Source organism: Euwallacea similis, chromosome 16 (genome assembly GCF_039881205.1).
Source record: "Euwallacea similis isolate ESF13 chromosome 16, ESF131.1, whole genome shotgun sequence".
Classification (NCBI taxonomy): Eukaryota; Metazoa; Arthropoda; class Insecta; order Coleoptera; family Curculionidae; genus Euwallacea; species Euwallacea similis.
This window is the reverse complement of record NC_089624.1, coordinates 343,600-360,126: the sequence shown is the minus strand read 5'-3', so window position 1 is coordinate 360,126 and position 16,527 is coordinate 343,600. Positions and strand designations below refer to the sequence as shown.

The 16,527-nt window shown below is 35.9% G+C and overlaps 1 protein-coding gene across 2 annotated transcripts in view; it reads left to right on the top strand.

The window, feature by feature from the left end:
- Nlg2 (Neuroligin 2) overlaps nucleotides 1–16,527 on the top strand; it is a 154,457-nt gene that overhangs the window by 129,439 nt on the left and 8,491 nt on the right. For both annotated transcript variants that reach the window (XM_066397809.1, XM_066397810.1), the window contains exons 9-11: nucleotides 564–1,030; nucleotides 10,709–10,860; nucleotides 15,122–15,255. In XM_066397809.1, coding sequence (XP_066253906.1) covers nucleotides 564–1,030; nucleotides 10,709–10,860; nucleotides 15,122–15,255 — 753 coding nt within the window. The remainder of the gene's footprint in view (nucleotides 1–563; nucleotides 1,031–10,708; nucleotides 10,861–15,121; nucleotides 15,256–16,527) is intronic.

Genomic DNA, 16,527 nt, shown 5'->3' with positions numbered 1-16,527 from the left:
TGGGGGATAATAAAATTTTTGTGATTGTGAGGTGCTTTTTTAAACCCAGAAGCGACTTGATAAACTTTTCAGACGCTTTCCGGTTGATTATCAGTACCCATTCTAACGAATTCTCTTACATGAGCCGTCACCAGGAGCTCAATTATGTATTCTGAGAAAGAGCACTTTCCTTATACAATATCATCAAAATTGCGCATTAAAACCGGTATATAAAGGTTAATAGACACACGCTATTTTAACCCCATGTTTGGGGAGCACTTTACACCCTAATACCATGCATCTGACCCCACAGGGAGCCACACTAAATGTGGTCCCTATTCCTATTCAATAGGTAGTATTTACGTTTAAAATTATGAAAATGCCATTATTTCTGTGGTTAAAGGTTAAAGACTGGTGTTGGAGGTTGAATCATTAAACACCAACCAAAACCAGGAAGTCATTGATGGTAGAAGTTGTGAATTGATCTGTATTATACCCAGCTAGAACTAACTGAGAATAACATTCATCCTTTACCAAAGGCTAAAAACTTAGTGAACAGGTAACTGATTGATTTCTATTAATAGGTTTCGCTCCTTTCATCGACGGCACGGTCGTCGTAAATCCTACCTCACCTCCACCCACCACCAGCACCTCCACAGTGGCTACGGCAGCTGGGTACGAGTTGGCCGACTTTCCTGACAGAGACCTCCTTTTCTCGTTGACGGGTACCGAGTCGTACCTGGACCTAAACGCTCAGGATTTGGAATTCGGTTTCAACGAAACGAAACGCGATAGAATATTACGGACGTACGTTCGAAACACGTATTACTTCCATTTAAACGAGATTTTTTCTACGTTGAAAAATGAGTATACGGATTGGGAACGACCTACTCAAAATCCTTTAAGTGTGCGCGATTCGACATTGGATGTGTTAAGTGACGGGCATACAGTGTCGGCTTTAATTAGGATAGGCTACCTTCATTCCTTAAGAGGTGGAAAAACGTTTTTTTTACATTTTCAGCATCACTCGGGAGAAAGGGATCTACCTCTGGTAAGTTCATACTGCCGCTCTTTGCCAAAATATGTTTGTTCCGACATAATTTAAAAGTACCAATAAATTCACATATTAATCCTCTGGCCAAAAAAGGGAACAAATGAATCTGGCTTTTGTGTAGGTATTACGGAAGGCGCGAATATATTAAAGTCAAAATTAGTAATTCTCGCCGATCATTTAACTCTGACATTTTAAATCTATCTACAAGATTAGGGAGGGTCATATCCTAGTTTAGCATCATATGTATGCAGAGGATGAAACGGACAGTATATTTCGCCTCAGATCGCACAATATGTGGACCAGTTACAAGTCACGTCCCTCTGTCTGTGTGTTTAGAGGCATCGTCCTGCAGGGAATATGTTCCATCTAATTTCATGAAACATAAGCAAAGGTTTTATGAAGGATGCAATTTTCAATTTTCCTGAGCATTCTCATAGAATGCAACGTAAAGCTGGGGTTCCTAGCAAAGCGGTTCCGTAATATAGCGGACGCTATAAAACGTTGCTCGTGCATTTTACGGTCATATGGTTTCTTAAGTAGCGATATGGGAGGCCACGAGTGACGCTAGAAAGCATTATTGACTCCAAGTTATAGTCCCTATATTATAACACTGCTTTCCTAGGAAACCGTAGCTGCAGCAAAGACTTGTGTTCTCTAGAAATTGGAACTAACCAGAGTGGCGATAATTGAGAATAAGTCATCTGAGCTAAGGACTCTTGCAACTATCAATTCCCTTTGAGGAACTTATTGAACTCGCACATCATCGATGTGGTTCATTCCTAGAAACATATTCAGTTTCAGAATCAAATGAAATAGTTTTTTATCTTTTTATCTTCCTCTCTTGAGCAAGAGTTCCGTAAAATACAGTGTATCACGATTACAATCAAAACTACAACCCAAAAAATTGATTGCGAGCTGAGTTTAATGAACCTGTCTGTTAAGCCGTCTACCATAATTTCTGCAAATGAGCGAAGCAAAATTTAGCGAGTTAAGCTTCTATTAGATTTCTAATTGGGTCACTATGCAAGTGTGGCTATTTGTGCTTATTCGCAGAGATTAAACCGGACTATGTAATGTAAACCCCACACGTATTAGAGGAATAAACAAAACAAGCATTTCGTAGTGGAATTTGTACGATATGTCACTCGTTACTAACTTGTGAATAATGTTTGCTCTAGAATAGGTATTGGAATAAATTAGTTCTTGGCCCTGTTGAGGGAGAGACGTTTATTATTATGAGAAATTAGTCAAAATTATGTTTTTTTAGATATAAAGACGATTTTTCAAGAGATTTATCTGCAAATTCTTTTCTCTACATTTGGCCCGACTGAATTTACTCCTGAATTACTCCTAAAGAAAGAAAACAATTTTTTTTCCAGCATCGTTTAGATTAGTCTACTGCTTACTTCGAGAACACTTAGACATAAACATGATATACCTATTCTTAAGCAGTAGGATAAATTACGGAAGTATCAAGAGGTGCATTTAAAAAAAAGTTGTTTCTGATCTAATCACTTAATCCTGACTTATTAGTCAGATGGCTTCACATCTTTCTAGAAATAAAAAGGAAACAGAAAGATCTGCAACGAAGGTTGTAACGAAGTCACTGATGCCTTTTGACGAAACCGTACATAAGCGCCCGGACTAAGAAGCCGACGCATCTGGATAATTTATGTATTTACCGGTGTGTCCCTGTCCGTACTGTCATAAGTTTAGCTTGTCCGTTCCGATTTGTTTAGGGTGTCCGTGATTTTAGTTTGGGGTTGTCCGTTCGCTCTTTAGGTTTATGTTGTCCGTTCCATTTTTAGGTTTAGGATTTAATTTGTCCGTATTGATTCACTGGGTTAGTACCTATGTTCTTCTTGTGAAAAGATAAATTAAACTGTGTTCCGAGTTTAATTTAACATTATGGCATCTCTTCTTTAGCATCCTCCATTGTTTAATAAACTATGAGCACGGGAAAAAATAATTTTGGGGTACATAAAAAATAATTTACGGGCACGCAGAAACAAAACGGGAGCACATGGAAAATTATTTCGATTCACGTAAAAACTAAATGATAAATAAACTACGGGCATGTAGAAATGACCTACGGGCCCGTAGAAATTAACTACGGGCACGTAAATAATGATCTGGGTGGCTCCTAAAAAATATACTACGGGCACGTGTATGTCCTTTTGCCTCGTAAAACTTTAAAGGGTGACACCCGAACAAATCCGAGGAATCCCGAAATCGACCTAAAAGATATTAGAAATTTGTTGGCCGAACAAGGAAGGGCCCAAGAAAGGACGTTACGAAGATAGCGCCCTCTCAGAGATCGACGTAAGGGCGCTACAAAGTGTAAGTATATGTAAGATTCCGGGTACATGAATAATTCAAAAAACGTCTTACGGCCCTACTGCTCATGGTCAGCCATGTTTCCACGTGTCCACAGATATCCAATTTTAACTGTAAAAAACGCTACTGCCTTGGCTTTCGACTTTCTCGAGGAAGACTCGGAAAACATAATTACGTTATTACGAGCAAGTCTCTATGCTCACCTTGGCCTGCCGATCATTCCCAAGTGCGCTTTTGAATTTTGCAATATTAGAGTTAGTTCATTTCATATTTTAAGTGTTCAATGTCTTTTGCCAGGAGATATCTCTATATTCTAGAAGTGATATTGGCACATTTCAGCTCATTGGCTCTAATAATGACGGTGAACTTGTAACAAAATAGACCATTTGCGTTAATAAATAAATGTAATAAAATAAAAAAATGTAAGCCAATGACCATTTATTGTTATGTACGACCTACATTTTTCCCTTAGAAGAATACCGGAATAGATGTTAATATTTTTATATTTGTGATAATGTTAATCTGTAAGATGCTCATATTAAATTTTATACTAAGGAGCATTGGTTTTCCAAACACGTTGCCAGATCATCGTCTGATCCGTTTACTTGCCACATATTTCTCAATGGTCCTAAATCCACACACGTGTAAGGCCGCTTAACCTGAACCACGACATTAATAAATAACTTTTCATACAACGCCCACAAAGTAATTTAAAACACATTTCACCAAATGTATAATGTATATCGACTGTTGTTCAAAAGCAGTAATTTACACTTTTTCTGCATTCATGGTTTTCAGAAGCAGCAATTCGTTTAATTCTAACTGGAAAAGTATCGTTTCTTCTCTCAGCCTTTCTCTTGTAAAACTCATTATTCTAAGTTGCATAGATGAAAATAATTTGTAGCAAGTAACTTTGATTGCTTTACGGACCTTCCACTTTCGTCGACAGACTTGTTGCATTAATTGAACCACCTCAGATCGAAGTTTATACTTCTAGAAGTAGAAACTCGCTGGCACATCTCCAATTATAATCACATGATTTCGTATTAAAAAACTTAATCATTGCCCAACATTATCGCCACAAGTGATTTAGCAAATTATTTATCAATACGCTGAAATTATGATATGCATAATCCCGTGTGCAATTAGAGTTAGGATGTTATGATTAGACCAAGTTTCCCGAAGTTTCAGTTCTCGGATTCCACAAAGTTTAGTTTTAACAGTTCTATCAATATGGTGTGAAACTTAGGTCCTCTATGGGGGAATATTAATTGCCTATTCATGTTGGTGAAATATTTCAAGATAATTCAAACTAGTTATATTCAATTATGGTTTAAAGGATATTTCTCTTCTAACATCTGAATGGATTTTCCTTGAGTAAAATTTTTCAAAAATATGTGTATAAATGACTTTAGATTTCATGCGGTACAGTTCTACGTCGTGATGATATATAGAAATGAAAAACAAAATATTGCAGAAATCGTTATAAAAAACACCAAAATCTCCTCATAACATCTTTTTTCAAAATCTTTTTCCTCTGCACTGTGTGACTTTTGCTCATGTTCATTTCCATTCAGTCTATTCCCATCTACTTTGATCAAGAATACATCGCTTACACAATTATTCCATTAAATGAACCTTAAAGTCAAACCAGCCTTATAGGCTCCGGTTCACATCATGCTTCTAAAATTTAAAACTCGTGATCGATACACGTTGTTTTAAACTGAACCCAAATCTAAATGGGCTAAACGTGAACCCTGCAAATGAAGGTAATTGTGCAGAAACATACGTGGATATGCTTTGTAGTGTTAAATGAAAGAGCGAGCTAAAAGTTAAAATGGGTAGGGAATGCTTTTAAAATTTGGAACTTGAAAACAGAGGGCATGTGGGAAAATTGCGAAATTGTAAACTTTAATGGGTGGTTTTGATTTTTGATTAAATGCACTTACAATACATTTATATTATTTCAATGTACGTTACCTAATATGGGAAAAAAAATTGAAATTTTCTTTGAGGTTCACAAAACTTGTGAGTAACTACTATTACAGTTTTAAAAAGTTTTAAATTGTTCTTGATGCACACATTTCTGATGATATTTTCCCCTTATTTAATTATAAATAAATACAAAAAACATATTTAATTAAAAAGAGGAACACGTGCAAGTACGCAAAGAAGTAGTTTTTAAGGAATTAACGTGTCTGTCTCTTTAAAATAACACTTAAACATTCAAGATCTGTAAAAGTTATTAAATTTTAGAGCCAAAGTTCACATAGGCAATTTAATAAAACTAGTTCCGGCTTCACAAAACTTATGAACACTTGCAATTACACGAATTTAAAAGTTTTACATGGCACTTTATTGACAAAGTTCTGATAGTTCATTATAAATATTCAACCCCTCTTGGTTGTTGCTTCTTCATTTATTCTTGTTTTGAAACGCTAAGATAGATGAGAATATACTGTTCGTGTATTCCTTGTTTTATAAGTTTTAGGGCAAATTATAATTTTCCAAAGAAAAGCTCAAACGTTTAATTTCTATTTACTGGACATGCATATGATAATGTAAAATTCAAGGCTGCTAGTTCAGCCCGAACTATATTCTACCTCACACTGGCCTAAAGTGAAAAACTCTTATTTGCAATACCGAACACCAGAAAGCCATACAATTTAATTCAAGCTAGTTTCTACTTTTGGCACAACGCCACCCCATCTTTTTTTGCGCTCTTCCTAATACTATTTTAAAATTATATTTTTCTGTACCTGAGCGTTAGTTGAATTATGCTACACAAATCTACCTTCGATTTGGAACCAATTTAAATGCTTCGTTAATCATTGAGTATTAATAGAATTAACTGTTGTAGAGGTGGCTTATTCACTGTTTCGAGGAGTCCTTAATCAACTCCTTTACTGTAACGTGAATACTCATTTCTTCGAAAAGTTTCCAGATATGGAACTTACAGTCGACCAATGCAAGAATATTTTTTAGAGTTCGCGGATTAAGGGCAATTTCAGATTTAGCCTAATGAATCCGATTTTATTTTCGGAAAAAAAAAACGGCAGCAGTTCGTATTGACTATGTACACATCGTGAGTTTCAATGCGATCCTTGGATAAAATAGCTCATCCACTTGACTTGATACACTCGACTCCTTGTTTGAGAAGAGCTCAAATATCTGAATTCTCTGTAAATTCAGTGTTTAAACTACTATTGTCTTATAAATCATAGACGGCAGCAATATATTAGTTCTTGCTTTTTACATGGTGTGCTATTGCTAACTTACCTAACCTTCGTTATTTATATCGTATGACTTGTTTCCCAAACACTTTGTAAATATAAAATGTTTTATCTAAAACATACAGCTATTTATCCTATTCAGAGCCCATGCACTCCAATTCACGAATTGATTTAGAGAGTTGTTTATTCCAAGCACAAATACTGCTGCACTTGCCTTATTTACATCACAAAGGAATACTCTGCTGACATTGTGTGGAGAAAGTAACTTCAAAGAAACTTCTGGTTTATTTAAAAATAACCTCCCTTTACAGATTTTCTAGATGAAAACCCATAACGTGTTCGATTTATTTGCTATTCAGGATTTAACACGAGTGCCAGCATAATGCATAGTCGATACGAAGTCACTTGAAACCGGGTTAGAATTATGATATGATCACTTTTCTGCACCATACATTGTAATAAATTAGCAAAATATATATTGATCGCTCCTTGTAAGTGTTCGAAAAGACGTGACGTGGACTCGATAGATCTGCTTAGCCGCTATCGAATTTTTATGGGCCAAAATCTTAAATTCTGATGAAAGACAGTGCAGTAGCCAGTATAGTCAATGTGTTTATTTATTGTTAGCATTAGTTATGCTCACCACTCTAATATCTGTAATGGTGCCTACTCAAGGAGCTTAAAGTAAAAATTTACCGTTAATTCCAGGAAGTGGAGTCAAGACCGCGGTAAACCGCCATATTACCAAGATAAAATTGTTTTCTTTTATATATATATATGTATAAAAATAAATTTTCTGTTAAATACATTTGATTTAAGACATGTATTTATTAAGACCTGTCCCTTTAATTAACTACTACATCAATAAGTAAAACTCAATATCTTCATCGGATATCAGGATATATGAAGTCCTTGCAAATGCTTCTTCATTTCCCAAAGAAGTGCGCTGCTTGAGATCATTTAAAACGTTATGCCAAAGTTTTCGTAGCCACTTACAAACTAGCAAACCCGCCTAATGAAACGTTTCATTAAATAAATTCCCCAAATCTACTTTTCTAATTTACCAGCCAGTCAACAGTAAATATTTGTAAAGCCTTTAAATTTAGGAACTTCTGCTCCATAAACAGCATTGTTTTAAATCAAACGCGGTTAAATTCGATAACCGAACTCAGAGCCATTACGCCAAACTCAAACAAAGAACTTTATTAAACGGCAAAATTTATTTTACGTTGCTGAAGAAGTTTTCGTTCAATTGAGAACATCCCAACATACCGGCGTTTGCTCCAAATTATTTTCCTCGTGCTGGAAATAATTCCAGAAATATGAAGTCTTTTCTCGAGACGAAGTCTTAAATGGAATTAGAGCGACCTTTAAATGTTTCTCATTAGCGTTAAATTGTCTTTGGCTTTAGATTTTAAGTTTTGTCGATGAGAATACGAAGGAGATGACGAAGAAAATTGGACATTGTGAAGTTTCAATTTAACAAAATGTCTGTCCAGTGGTAGCGTAGGGCAGAACAGAATAACAATAATAGCCGTATTGGCTCACTCATAGGTTTAATGGGGAATTTCCACTCAACCGCATAACTAATGTCAGTTGAAAAACTATCTAAACCATCTTCATAGATAACAACTATATCTGTTATAAAAAACACCCCGCATGTTTCCTGCTTTATTCTAAAAGAGTTATAAATTCACCTGATTTATTGTACTAGTACTATAATGAATCAGTTAGTAGCCGCAAAACAGGAGCATAAAACGGTCTTTGTAATAAAATTGGACATAAAACTTCGAAATATCCAATTCTTCTAACTTCTACAAAAATAGTGGAAACGTCCAAAATGGGGGAATTAAGCAGAAGAGGAAGTCCAAACATCCCTCATTCGTCCTAGTCGAAGGTATATATTTCATAAAGTTTCACCTAAAAGGATGAAACATATGAGAGAAACCGTCCCGGATATATAAAAACACATATCATTTTTCTCATTTTAGACAGGAATTCGAGCTACGAATATTCCCCAGCTGAGGAAAATGATTGAAAGTCTTTTCCTTTAACGTATGGGACCCCAAGAATATGAAAAATGTATTTCCGGCAAAACTGAGCGTTATTTTTTATGGTCTGGTGCTTGTAGAATTTTAAACTTTTTCTAGGCGCCAGAAACATATACAAAACTATGGCCATTCGAGATGTATTTGAGGGAATCAATTGCTACTTAAACTAATATCGTGAAGAAAAAATGTATGGTATACATTCTAGTAATAATATTCTTACATTTGTACTTCCATCACTAAAGCTCGGCCTTAGCAAGTCTGGCACTATAAGTGAAATTTTTATTCACTGTCTCCCTGTCACCAAGAAAAACTGCCGACCAGGAAAATCCGCCATTCTGGGCCGTCGCCCACCCTAGCCCCCTTATAAGGCCGGTACTCTATTACCACAATGAAGATATACATTCATGGTGAACAGAGTTATTAACAGAAAAGTGTTTGATAAAAATTATAATTTGTTGGTGAACTTAAAGAGTATGATAAATCTAACTCCTACCTATTTCTCATAGAGGAATAGTAGTTTAATTGACTGGCAGGTAAATTGTTGGTATTGTGCCTAAAAATAACTCAGAGAAAGGAAAAAGTTGTATTTTCTATTTTTTTTGCTGTCTATGATGAAAAAAACAGTTATCTATTAAATTTTTTTAATTATATTTATTTAGCTCACAGAAGGATTCCCAGCAAAGTGCAAAAGAACCTGGACGCTATTTAAATATACATTGCTATTAAACCAACATATAATAAATAATTTCTGCTTATGACCACTTCTGGCAAGGCCATTTATATAGTTTTTATAGAACGAAGCTTTGTGAAGGTTCAAATTGGAAAACTGTGTTATTTATACGTACATCTGTATTTGTGTGGCTCAAATTGTGGCAAGAAAATGTAAGGTCCTAAATTTCCGCAGCAAAACTTCTGTAATATACTTTACAAGTTCATACATATCAATTTTAATACCAGCTTTTGCGTTTCTCTTGGTTATAAAATATATAGGCATGTATAAAGTGTTTGAAACTTCCCGCCTTACGTTTTGTGTAAAGAAATGGAAAATTAAATTGAAAATTTCGTTGCGATGTCTCAAATAAGGCCTATGGGATTTAATTTTTATGGAAATTCCATTTTTCTCTTGACAGAATGGCAGATGCGACGAGAGAAATAACATAAATTATACGTCCATTAGGTGTTGCTGTAGTACCCGTTGGCATGTTCCACAGTCCACTCGTGACATCGCCTCATCCAGAAAAACCTGGTACTATAGCTGGTCACCTATTTGACTCGGAACTTAAATAATTATTCTATGACCGTTGTAAAAATACCTGACATTTCAGACTTTCAAAATTAAAACTTTCGCAAACATCTTTCGTATTCTTGGAAGACCTTGATGAGCACTATAGTAACGAAATGGCTCTTCTTTCTCATTAATCTCTTTATCAACTCTTGTTAACCATTTTAAGTAAATACGGACCGCTATGCCCCTGCGTTTGTTCTGTTCCGTTCGCCGTAATTAACTACTTATTTTATTTTAATAAAAAATCCATTACGCGCTCTTCTATTGATTCTAATGTTATTGAAGTCGTTAAACTATTCGGTGCAACTTTTTATTATCTTCTGGACTCTTTTCGACTGTAAATTACAGAATTCCTGGAATTTACTTTTCTCTAGTGTATAAAAGCAACTCGACAGGCACTCCGTGTGACCCCTCTACCACACTAAAGCTATACCCAGGGGGTAGCACCCGAGTTAACTACGAAGAGAATGGGAGGCTAAAAGGTAACCTCAGTAAATAAAACGGTTACAGGCTAACAATAGAGAGTTTTCAAGCCGCTACAATAAATGTCACCTTATCAAAACACGTAAACGTAATTAGCTTTGGCACATATTTCACAGAGTTTCCTTACAATGGATTCGTAATAATTCTTTCCAGGAGACTCCAGGGGCCATTTTACCTCCCCAAATATTTATGTGCTACGCCACTGGCATTTAATAATCAATTGTCAACTCAAAGCCATACCATCGTTTTAATTATATCCATAGATATCGAATTTTATGCTTTCCAGAGACTGGGCGGCGTGAGAGGAGAAGACTTGCCATATATTCTAGGCCTACCCCTTATTGGCGGAGGACCATTTTTTCCTCACAACTACAGTCATAGCGATATGGCCGTTTCTAGGACACTTATTCAATATATCAGCAATTTTGTCACCACTGGGTAAGTTCACTTTTTGTATGGCGAATGAGTGAAGCAAGCGAGAAAATGAAAATTCTTTTTGTTCCTTACTTTGTAACAAAACTGCAAACATGTAGGTTTTAGCGAAGATGGGGTCAAGATCACTACTTGATTTATAACCCGAATTGCAATATTAAACTTTTCTTATTTGTCGTTCAGCAATACGAAGAGATACAATTATATCTTGGTATCTAAACCAAACTGATTCAATCCTCGAACTCTCACACACTAAAAATTTCCAGAAATTCGCTTCAAATACATAGTGATTCACGGTCAATAGTAAGTTACAGGTTTAGGGAACGAAACCCGTGACCTTGACAGTAATATAATGATTGACAGTTATAGGTCACCAGGTATAGGAAAATGTTGGTTCTGCTAATATACAAGGCGTTCTGTTTAAGAAACACGCTTAAAGCAAGTCTTATGTCCAACTGTAGATGCTTGAATTTTGAGTCATCGTGCCTGCAACAAGGTAAAATCACATTTTCTGCATAGGGCAAATGTGTGGCCCTTTCCGAAGCAATAATTCACCTGATATATTGGAGTTACTAGATTTTTTACTTAACCGGCAACATCGCATTGGTAAAAATACTATAAGTTTACTATCCAGTATGCATTGATACCGATTACCTACATCTACATATTTTCGGAAGCATCTTTTGTCCCGTTTTCCTCAAGTTTTAAATTTACAGTCGACTGTAAATCGCCTTGTATGAAACAATAATATCATCTGACCTGGATTTTAGTCGAGCTGGGTAAATAAATCTGGCATTACGCCTTAAAGAAAGTGGGGATCCCTGGGAGCGGAAATAGTCACGTCTGGGGATTTCGTTATCGCTCCTCCAGATAAAACCCGTGCTGACGCCGCCCTCGTAAAATACCTCATGAATAGAGCCTATTAGACAAATATTCTGTTTAAATCCAGAATAATTAGGACTGTTTTGCGAAGCGAAAATTTACCTGGAACGCTTAATTGTCGGATAATATTTGTCTTGACTGGCAACAATAATGAATACTATCTAGACATACATACATACTATATTATGTTATAAAATATATGAACGTACAGAAAACCTACCCGGTATACTTACCTAAATAGAAAATCTTCTTGGTATGGCAACTCGTAGCTGTTGTCTTTTAAGGTCTGTATGTAGGACGAACCCGTAAACCTAAACTTTCTGAATCAGATACGCAAGGAGATATCCGTTGGGCAAACGTGCTGTCAGACAACCACCAGAGGGATAAATCCCTCTTAAGGAATGGAAAAGATCTCGCATCTTCCACTACCTCAATAAATTTTCCATATATCCTGGATTTCTCCTCCAAATCATGCTCGCTGGGCGAGAATAGTTAATCGAATTTACAGAAACGTAATTCCACAAAGTCCACGTCTAAGAGTCTTGAAACCTTTCAAGTTCATTTCCTTGAAAAGTTATTTAAAGCTCTATACTTCTTACATGACATTCCACCAGCACCTACCTGTAGTTCTCTTGTTCATTGATTTGTGATTTCTCGTGATGTACCCCTAGTTCTTCAATTACGTATCTGAATACGTATCTGAATACGTAAGTGATCCGGAGTTTCTTTGGAGGCCTATATTGGTGAATGCGTCCATAGTTTGCTTTTTACGTGCCAGTAGTTCCTGCGTCGAATGACGATTTTTTGAGAATTTTCTACCATTTGTGACGTCCACTCTATCCACTCCACATATGAGAATTCTACGTTTACGATTACTTTCTTCAATCCTTTTCTATCAGTTTTAGATTTAACAATAAACTGGAACGCTGTAAAGGTAGTTTGCACAAATTTTATAAGTTCTGTCTAAAAGTTAATTTGTGTGGAATAGTGGCACTCAGCACCAATTAAGAAGTTTCGAGGAAGTTAGCCGAAGTTAGAATTCCTAACACGGGGAAGTACAAAAATCGGTAACTTACCTCAAAAGCTACTTTAGTTTGCAACCTGTCGACCGGTATATTCATTTACCGACACTTTCAGAGAAATTTTCAGACTTGTTGAAGTTGTTATTTTCGGAAAGTACTTACTTTCAATACTTCCCCTTTCCTTATAGAGGTCTTTGCATTGTATTTTAGTTTTGTGCTTGGGAGTGTTTACTATTTTTAGGTGTGTTTTGGGTTTGTGCATTAGAAGAACAGAAGTTCTAAGTTCCAACCTATTTTCATTTTTTTTTCTTCGGCCGTATTGTGCAATATTGTCCCATACATAGAAGCCAAGCTAAAGGGTTACTCCTTTTCTAAATAGTAGTACTGCTTAGTCCTGATGATATCAATGAAGAGCTTCAAGGCATCGAGAATGAAGTTACACGGGGTGTAAAAGAGCCTGGCAGATTCTATTAATTGATAAATTATATTGACAAGTTTGCACATGTTATTTATCTCGATTAGACGCAAAGTATAGCTCGCAGGCCTCTGGTTTCAATGCACAAAGAAGCATAAGATCCTAGAGGTGTCCTAATGAGGAAGTTCAAGCCAATGTTGATGGATGTATCACAACAAGACATGTATCTAATATTTAAACGCCTACGTGAGGTTTTTCTACGATCACCTTTTTGTATCTGAATCAATGTTCCAATTAGCTTTGGTGTGGGATTATTATGATTATTTGTATTCCCCGATACACAGAAATTTTCACCAAAGCAGATGCTGGCATTTTACTGTTTTTTTATCGTGATAAACAAATTTATATACAGCTGCATTTCGAACTAATAGACAGGCTGGTTCATATCTGTTCCAAAAACATGCAGAGCATCGCGTCGCTTCAGAGTGTTACCATATGATAAGAGGGTGAACTAAATTCCGGCCATAAATCTTATATTATGCATATCGCCGGGTTCACCCCGTTTTAGTATTGATCTAGTTTTTAATACGTATAATATGCGTCTTAGGACTAATGGTGCATCGTCAGGATTAAACCATAATGTACGCTTTAATATGCTGCAGTATAAGCTACAAACTCGTCATTAGTCATTACGATGTAAATGCCAACAAGAAAAAATATGTGACAGTTTCATGTCGCCATAAAAAGTTCATTAATGACTCACAAAAGGCCTACAAAATGGTTAAAAAATCGATATTTGGAAAACTTAATTAGAAGTATCTCGAAAATGGTTAGAGATGCGAGTTCTTCTGCAGAATACCTTTCTGTTGTGAGCGTTCAGAGTATCAGAATTCGTAAATATTTTGATTTTCAGTATCCCGAACAGTTTTCCGTGTGTGTTTTTTTTTGGTATCTCAAAAATGAGGCAGACTGGTATTTCTTTGACACATTTTTCTCTATGAAGGCAGATTTACGATATATGTACATTAAAACAGCAACAAGCCTTCAAAACTGAGGTGATCTCGTCTAATCCTCACGTAACGAAAAACACGTTCTAAAGTAGTTTGCAAGAGTTGTAGTTCCCTCAAGCTTAGTAAATCCAAAGTGATTTATGCCCTCTTTCTTTCCCTGTATCTGGCATTATTTAGTCCGTAAGGATACATTGAATAGAACTCTACCGAATAAATTACACCGTAAGGAATGTGCCGGCTTAATCCAGCTACAGAGTACAAAAGGTGAGGCGTCTTGAGAAATCTCACGCGCTTATGCGAACGTATTAAATATTTAGGCGCAAATAGTGGGGAATAAGCCTTAAGGACACGTAAGTATTTGAATTTATAATCATGGATAGAAGGGGTTATTTTAGCATGTTAGGGAGGACGCAAATATGTTTTTCTGTGCTAACAATAAGCGAAATAACTCCTTAATTGTTTTTAATTATATACAGGGGGTACATAAAAAATTCTTGGAAATCCCGAGAAAATTGTTTACCTGAAATTTATTCGTGAACTAGTTCATAATCCTACTATAATCCATGTCGAACAATTGTGTCTCAAACAAGGTCCTTTGAATAAACATTTTTCGAAAAATCACTAATTTTCAAAAATCTCTCCACGTACGTCTAATGTGTGAATTGAGGAACGCTAAAATTACCTAAGAAGCAGATATCTAGAAATGCAGAAATGATGAAATGTCGTCCAGCCACCTTCCCTCCCCTTACTATGCAGTGTTACACATGACAATTAGTTATAAAAGAGCAAACCGTGAAAATAATAAAATTAACAATAATATTCAATCGCATTTTTACATTAATATTAATAATCTCAATTTGCTGTATTACAAAATCTACGATTTCTTATTTTGTGAAAAGCAACGCCCCAGATCGTATTTAAAGCAGGTTTTGTTTCAGAGATCCAAATGGTGGAGCCGTGCCAAAAACGCCGGGAACCGAATCGAAAAGCCTTAGCCAAAATGAAAATGATATACCAACATTGCCTTATTGGGATACATATGATCCGATTAATCAGCTTTACTTAGAAATGGGTAAGTGAGCAAGTTTCATGTGCTGTACAGTTCAATAGGTGTGAAGCAAATATGTTTAGTATTAATAGCAATTTCCAATTATGCTTAATAATTATTATCATGGAAATTGAAGGTATGATAGAGATACAAGTAGTTCTATAAGTAATGAATTTTTGCAGGAGAATTTTACTGAAAAATAGAAATATTCACGAAAGTACGGTACCAACGTTCGCTCTCAAAGAGATTCTTTGTTGCTAAATACCAGAATTGTTATATTTTGCGGTGTTCCAATATATTTGATAGGCAAGAGTTAACGTGTATGAAAAATTTCAGCTAAATATCTTTAAAACTTTGAAGGAGAAGTATTGAAAATTTGATTTAACACATTTGAAAATTCGCCCTTCTTACCTACTTTACATCTAGAGCCAGTGAAGTTAGACGCAAACATATTTTATATTTTCATCAACGTTTCTTCAGCCCTTTTAAAAACTGCCCTAATTGTAAGAAAATCAGCTAGTAAATCTCAGAATTTGTAAAAAATCTTCAAACCATAAAGTTTTCGACGTCTTTAAACGCCTTTCCGAACACCATCCCTTCGCTGTTTTCAACGGAAATCCATCCCTCTACTACAGTTTCATTCTTCGGATATCAGCACTAGAGCTTTGATTTCCATCGAAACAAGCGAAGTAATGGCTACTCAAACCCGGACTTACTGACCCATCCGATAGTAACTACCAGTGGCGCCATCTCTATATGCTGCTGATGGAAACTGCAAAAGAAATGCTTGACTTGTGTGAACTATAAATATTTCTATTTACATCTGATGGTACGTTATCACGATAATAAACTTTTGAACGGCTTTTTAAACGTTAACGCACGCTCATAGGAGAAATATTGTACCCATCGCGTGTGAACGTTCCTTTACCATCTTCAATTGCTAACCGAACTCATGTACTTCAACTGCAATCAGCTTGCGGTAAAATATCACTTTCGGCATTTACTAGATAAATATCTATCTCTTTTACCAATGATATAATAGGCGACGATGTATTGATTTCTGCAGCTGGCTTTGGTCCTTGGGGTATGCAAATCTCAGCGAGCACCAACTGTCGCCGAAAGTCTGGCAAAATCTCAGGAGCTTTGACCAACTTCTTATTTCTTATGCCATTTGTTAAAGCTTTTGCTAACAGGGTAGGCAAATTTGTCAACTGTAAGCCATAAATATGTATTGAGCTGCATGATTTTGCCTTTTCTCTATCATTACACGAGATATCGCAATTTTCTTAGCAGAAA